The sequence below is a fragment of the Sinocyclocheilus anshuiensis genome, unplaced genomic scaffold, assembly GCF_001515605.1.
Source record: "Sinocyclocheilus anshuiensis isolate Anshui unplaced genomic scaffold, SAMN03320099.WGS_v1.1 scaffold1231, whole genome shotgun sequence".
Classification (NCBI taxonomy): domain Eukaryota; kingdom Metazoa; phylum Chordata; class Actinopteri; order Cypriniformes; family Cyprinidae; genus Sinocyclocheilus; species Sinocyclocheilus anshuiensis.
This window is the reverse complement of record NW_015536698.1, coordinates 1,270,530-1,277,259: the sequence shown is the minus strand read 5'-3', so window position 1 is coordinate 1,277,259 and position 6,730 is coordinate 1,270,530. Positions and strand designations below refer to the sequence as shown.

Below are 6,730 nucleotides of genomic sequence, written 5' to 3'. Positions count from 1 at the left end.
AAAAACCTGGTACCGTAACGTTTTCATTTTTTTAGTACCGACTTGGTACCGAAATACCGGGTCTTTTGACAACACTACATTATAGGGTGGTTGTATACACACACTGCCAACACACATTTCAGTTCAAACAACTTGTAAAAGTGCATGTAGCATCCTATGACCCCTTTAAAGACCCAAGAAGAGATCGCTTTAATATAGACACAAAAAGACACCGAATGAGGGTTAATAAACAATGGAATTTGAATGACAAACACTATACTGTTCAAACGTTTGGGGACAACAAGATCTTTTTAATGTTTTTAAAGTAGTCTCTTATGCCTGCCAAGGCTGCATTTATGTGATAAAAATACAGTTATAAAATGAATATTGTGAAATAATATTACAAAAAAAAAAAAAGTTTTCTATTGTGATATATTTTAAACTGTAATTTATTTCTGTGACACAAAGCGGAACTCTCATTAGTGTCACATGCTCATTCTAATTCTGATTTGGTGCTCAAGAAACATTTCTTCCTCAATTTCATAAAAAAAAAAAAAAAACCTTACCAATCTCAAACTTTTGAATGGTAGTGCACATTTTTGGAGGATGTCTACGAATGACATAAAGTCATCACTGGACGTCTAAAGCAGATAAAAATTGTTACAGGATTATAGTTTCTCTGTGCAGTCACAGCATAAGAAATTGCAAAATGTATCTAAAATTAGAGCTCATGTTGATCAATGTACAGCTGGTCAAAAACAGATATAGAATCACTAATAGGCCTGTACACCTGGCATGGGGCTCCTTTTGAGGAGGAGTATAGCAGCCACTCGGCTCCAATAAAAACAGTCTGGTCCTAATCAGCCACATGTGATACATTGAGACCACTCCACCTTCATGCACCCGAAAACAGGCTGAGAATGAAGACCAATGTTGAGGACGGCACTTTAAAACTACTGTAAACCTAGACTGTAAACTTACTGCAACAAGAAAGGAGGGATAAAAGGAATTAAGTTTCTCATCTCACTCTAAAAACCAACTAAACAACTACAAAGGCTTTTGTCCACAATCACTTTGCTTAAATATGTCTCAAGCAAAAGCAAATCTACAACTTACTTGTGAGAACATTCTGTGTTACAACACAGCACTTGTTCTTGCTTGGATCTAATCTTATTATAGCATTGTGTGGATGAGCTCAGAAATCATTTTAATTAGATTTGGAGGCATGAAATATTGTTCATCACATTCAACAGACTACCGTTTACTCTGGAAGCTCAAAGCATGTGAAATCGCAATGGCAAAATATGCCAAAGATCCCACTTTTGCAAAATACTTGGCTGTTTGAGTCTAAACCGTGTTGCTGATTGTACAATGAGATAAAACATAAATTAAATAGCAATGCTTCTAGCAGAGCCTCACCAGATTAAAGGAATCCAATAAAAAAAAAAGCATCACATGAGCCTGAAGGAGATTTCTAACATGTTTGGTTAGGGCTCGATAGCAGGCAGAGCTATAAGTGAGTGATTTCATTACAGATTATTGGTATATATTACCACTAAGAGGAAGGGAAGACCCCATGGTACACATACAATGTGTGAATGACTAAATGCACTGAGTCATCCAGTGCAGACAGAATGGAAAGTTAAGTGTTCAGTTGTCTTAGCAACTAAAGTAGCAGCAAACAAAGGCGTTTCGTAAGATTTGGTGAAAAATTCTAAAAACCTTGAATTCTATGAAAATGTAACGTGACAATATATTTAATACAAAACTAAGGAAAACATCTAAAAAATGCACAGATCGAGGAGCCAGCTGTCCATGTAATGATCATTGGTGCAAGCAGTGCAATTGACACAATTAAATTGAATCTAAATTGAATCTATGGTTAGTTTCATCTACCTGTACCAGCACTGTTTTCTGCAACCTTGATGCATATAAACAATAGCTTTTGGCTTGAACCACTTAAAAAGTTGTCAAAACTTCAAAAAGAGCCATGCCTACTGTAAACAAATCGTGTGCACACATTATTGTCACAGTCTCTTGCATAAAAGAATGTTGCTTGCTAACAACTTCTGCATGAGTAAACAGAACATAAACATGTTTAGATTTAGATGTATGATCGTGGTGTCTGCAGGTCAAGCCACATTCCATTAAAACAATAAGCATCACTAAGGTTTATGCATAGCTGGCTCTTATCGTTCCCAACTGTACCAGACCATTTGGACTTACACCGATTCCTATAGTCATGGATGCATGAAGTTTGTTCTGTTTTTTTTATACTTTGTTGTGTTCCCTTTTGTCTATGTTTCCCCATCTCATACTCCATCCACTTATGGACATTCTTAGATTCAATTCCAAAGATGTTTTGCATGTTATTGGTGGCTAGCTGCTGCACCTCCCTGACCAGACTACCACAAGTTTTCAGTCTGCAACCTGCCTGCCAATGGCTGTGACCGTCCTGTGTTCTGTTTGCGCTTGTAACTATTTATATGTAGGCCTACTTTTATGTTTCCACCCTAACGACAAGCTAAAAGTGCTATACATAAAGTAAACATGACTTTTTACTATTTTACTATTCTTACCTAGGTCAATTATGTCATGTGATGTCAACATGGCGCCGCCCATGAGGGAGCGACCCACTCCATGTAGAAGAAAACAGCCTTTTCTAGAAAACTGGCATGTGAGAGTCTCATAGTGTGCATTATTCAGTGTTATTTCTCAAAAAAAAAAACGCTCTTAGTTTGCGAGTGAATGTTTAAAAAATACTCCGTGTACCTTTAATAAACAAACAAAAAAGTTCTCTCTTAACACTGGTAGGTGTGTCCTACAGAACCGACCAAGACGCCACAAATAAGGATTTTGCACATGCGAATTTCACAACAATTTCAGTGCTATGAACACAAAGACAGCGTCCACACTCGCATATTTTTGAGGAACTGATCCCGTTTTCAAACTATTCCTGAATCGTCAGCATTTCAGAACGAAAAAGCCTTAACCGAAAGATCGCGAGCAGTGATTGACCTGCGGTTGTTGGAAAGTGCACTATACATTTGCATGAATCTTGCTCCCAACAGTCCTGCGGTTACAACACTGCCAGTGCATTTGAATAAGATGTAAACGTTACTTACATAACGCCGTAACTTTTTTTCAGGTGGAGACTTTCTGAGCCACCCCCTACACACCACTTCTCCTCCGCTCATTTTCTTCTAACCTTCCAGGAAAATACGCGCTTTAGGTTTCGTGTTTCAACCTGCAACATATGAAACCAAAGTCCCAAAACATGAGGTGGAAGTAGCGCCTAAGTGTCTTCAGTGCGTGTATTAAAACAACATGAATACCGTCACTCCTGGTTTCCAGCAGAGCGACTCGGCTCTTAGAAACTCTTCTGGATGAAGTCCTCTCCTCTGATATATCAAACACAATATGTCTAAACACAGCAATATCCGTCTGTAGTTGAGCCCCCTTTTAGTTTACACACTTTGTCGGAGTAAATCATCCGCTGTTTCGTTTTTTCCCCCCAAGCTGAAATGCAACGAGGCAGCGAGTAATACTCGCCAAATTCGGCGTAGTGAAAGCTTTGATTTTTACTTTATTTCAAAGTAAACCAAAACCGTTTCCTTGAAAATATATAGTTTTTCCTTATTTTTCCAAAACATTATGGTCGCATTGGCACTGAAGTGCTTTTTGAACTAGAAATCCGTCCCGATCGTCGACCTTCCCTCCAGTTTCACTCCCCACGGCTCCTTGCTGATTGACAAGCATAAACGTCGATACTTTCCCTAAACTCAGCCTCTGCTGGCCTACGGAGGCAGGGAAAAGTCGGTCAAGACGGAGAATAAAGAACATTACATCATGGGAAATGTAGTCTTGGAGTGTTGCTCTGTCAGAGGGAAAACACTGGGACGGTGGCTCCTATCGGTGTTAAACAGATCTCTTACCCAAGCCCCAAATAAAATGGCTTAAATTCGGATTAAGACTGCTATAATAAAGTAGTGATTTATTTTTTTAATTTTTTTTTTGAGTCTGATCTTTTTAATGATTCGACTGAACCGGTTCGCAAACCAACTTTGAAGGATTTGTAAAAATAAAATAATAATAATAATAATAATCATAATCGGTCAGTGTATATGACTATAATTATAAGTCATTTTAAATATTTTTTTTCTTTAATATTATTTTATCTGCCAACCTTTTTATTCAAGAAATTTAAACACATTTGTATTATTTAATGTGATTGCAAATATTTAGGCACTAATTGATTTTTAAAGTATTTGTTATGTTTAGATTTTTATGAGCTGAATCATGCTGCAATAAACATGAACTGAACAGTCCAATAAACACTGTCATTAATATGCCCATTCTAAAAAAATAAAGTAATAAACAGAAATGTGTGTCTACATTTGGCTTTATTAACACATGTTAGACTGCACCCTATAAACACAATCAAGCCTATAAAAAACCAGTCAACCACCCCTTTAAACATCTAGGGCATGTAATATTCAACACACGATGACGTAATTACGTCAGCACGTAAAAGAATCACAGAATTAGTTTTTGAACCGACTCTTCAAATGAGCTGTTCGAAAGAACCGAATCGCAGAAAAGAGTCATAGAGAGACTTCCAGTAGCAATATACAAGCGAACGTCTCGATAAAGACTGCACTTATCTGGGGCCTCATTTATAACCGTTGCGTACGCACAAAACCTGCCCTGAAAGAAGCGTACGCCACTTCCTGCGCAAAAGGTGGGATTTATAAAAAAATTAACTTGACGGGAAAATGTGCGCATCTGCACGCAAACTCTGACCCATGCGTACAGACCTTTTCTTCCTGGAGAGAGAAAAGTAATGAAGTAGGCGAAACAACGATTTTAAACTGTTTTCATTTCATCATATACATTTACATGAAATATTCCACTCTCATTAATGGAGATAAGCACTGAAATTACATAAAGTCATTACGCAGAAGTTAAACCAAAATGGTATGAATTCAGACATAGCCTATTTGTAGTGGATGCGCTTGATTACTTTTCTTGTGGTATGTTATGTTTTAATGACAGCGAGGAGTGCTGTAGGTGCACAATCATTTATCCTTAAACTAAACTGCACATCTCATGTTATGAGAAAATATTTTTAGCGAGAGCGTCAATGATGCGCACTTACTTCGATATTATGGCGGACACTGCTGGATTCGGTGGAACGGTCTATTGTCCAGTTTGAATAGGTCCAATGATAATAGCTTACTGTACAACCGCAGCTGCACGGAAGTGTTGATGTCGTGTGAAGGCATCTCCACAACATTATGAAAAATACCACTGTATTTGAAGGATGTATACAACTTGAAGAAAACGGTAAGATTTGCACGTTTCCTTTTTAAAATACTTTGTCAATGACGCGCAGATAATTGTATTTACACTGCAATAAATAAAGGCCTATATTTTTCCACTAAGCATATCTTAAAAGATGTTCACCTTGTCAGCAAAACTGCAATAATTTAATTTAATTTGAATTTTTTTAAACAACTGAATATTGGGCCAGTGGAAATGAATGAGATCAACTCTATTCTAAATTATTTTTCTGAGAACTATTTTAAATAGTTTTTATGGATATTTTGATATATTTATTCTAAAACATAACAAGGACACTGGATGATTTTTAGCAATACAAATTAATGTGCATAGCACAAATGGCATTTATAGTCCGTATCTCACCTTAATGTCTTGTACCTTTGACGGTGTTAAACATGGTGTCACGTGGATGGGAATATGCATAGAAATTATATGCAGATGAGGTTATGCATAGTAAAACTAGGCGTTGAAAGCGCCATATATGGTGATTTTGGGGAGGAGTCGGGGTGGAGATGCACGTACGCACAAACTTCCCCTGACTGGGATTTATAAAGGGGTTTTTGCGGAGGTTCTGGCGTATGCATGGTTTAATAAATCTGAAAACGTTTGTGCGTACGCAAAATCTAGCTTTTGTGCCTACCTACACTTTTAGGATGAAATCTACGGAGAATTTTATAAATGAGACCCCTGAACTGTCAAAGTAGCCTGCGGTTATGCCACTTATTTTTATTGCCAGTTTATTTTTTTTATTATTTTTTTTTAATACATGAATTTATTTTACACATAGGATATATTTTTATAAATAGGCCTAATGAAAAAAAAATGGCAGAAATGCACAGTGTTTAAAGATAAACGACTAAAAAGCATAGTACAAGGTATTAAAGTTTATATCACCGATAATAAGCAATATAATGATGAAAAGTGAACAGTTTGAGTACAGAACTTTCATGTTTGTGGGATTGGTATCTTCGGAATGCTAAACGCCTTACCCAGTCATCTCTGAAACTTTGTGCCTACTCAATGTAGCCTAATTTGCAGCTCATTGCAAAGGATTGATTTAGTCAGTTTATTATCCTATAATCTTTCATCATGTGATTTCAGGTTGTGGATTAAAATGAAAATTTTGCAATATGGAGGTGCACTTCCAGTACACTTAGGGCAGTATATACAATTATTAAATTAGGTATCACTTTTACAATTTAAGGAAGGATTTGTTTATTCTTGAAACTACTAATTTTAACGTAGCTTTTTTGTGATAGTTAATTATTATAATTTCGAGTATGGAAAATTCAGTAGGCTAGTATAACTAATTATAACTCTAAAGATGTAAAATGTAAATCAGAAAGAAAGAGAGAGAAGACAAAAAGATGGTGGAGTGTACTTAGTCAGAAAGCATTGGATTTATTCA

At 36.5% G+C, this 6,730-nt stretch overlaps 1 protein-coding gene across 1 annotated transcript in view; it reads right to left on the bottom strand.

The window, feature by feature from the left end:
* Window positions 1–3,748, bottom strand: part of LOC107655091 (GRB2-associated-binding protein 1) — a 96,384-nt gene extending 92,636 nt beyond the window's left edge. Inside the window, exons 1-2 of the mRNA XM_016442512.1 lie at window positions 3,315–3,748; window positions 3,105–3,226 (exon numbers count right to left, since the gene is read on the bottom strand). Of these exons, the coding sequence (XP_016297998.1) occupies window positions 3,105–3,176 (72 nt within the window). The 5' untranslated portion in view covers window positions 3,177–3,226; window positions 3,315–3,748. The remainder of the gene's footprint in view (window positions 1–3,104; window positions 3,227–3,314) is intronic.
* Window positions 3,749–6,730: the final 2,982 nt, after the last annotated feature.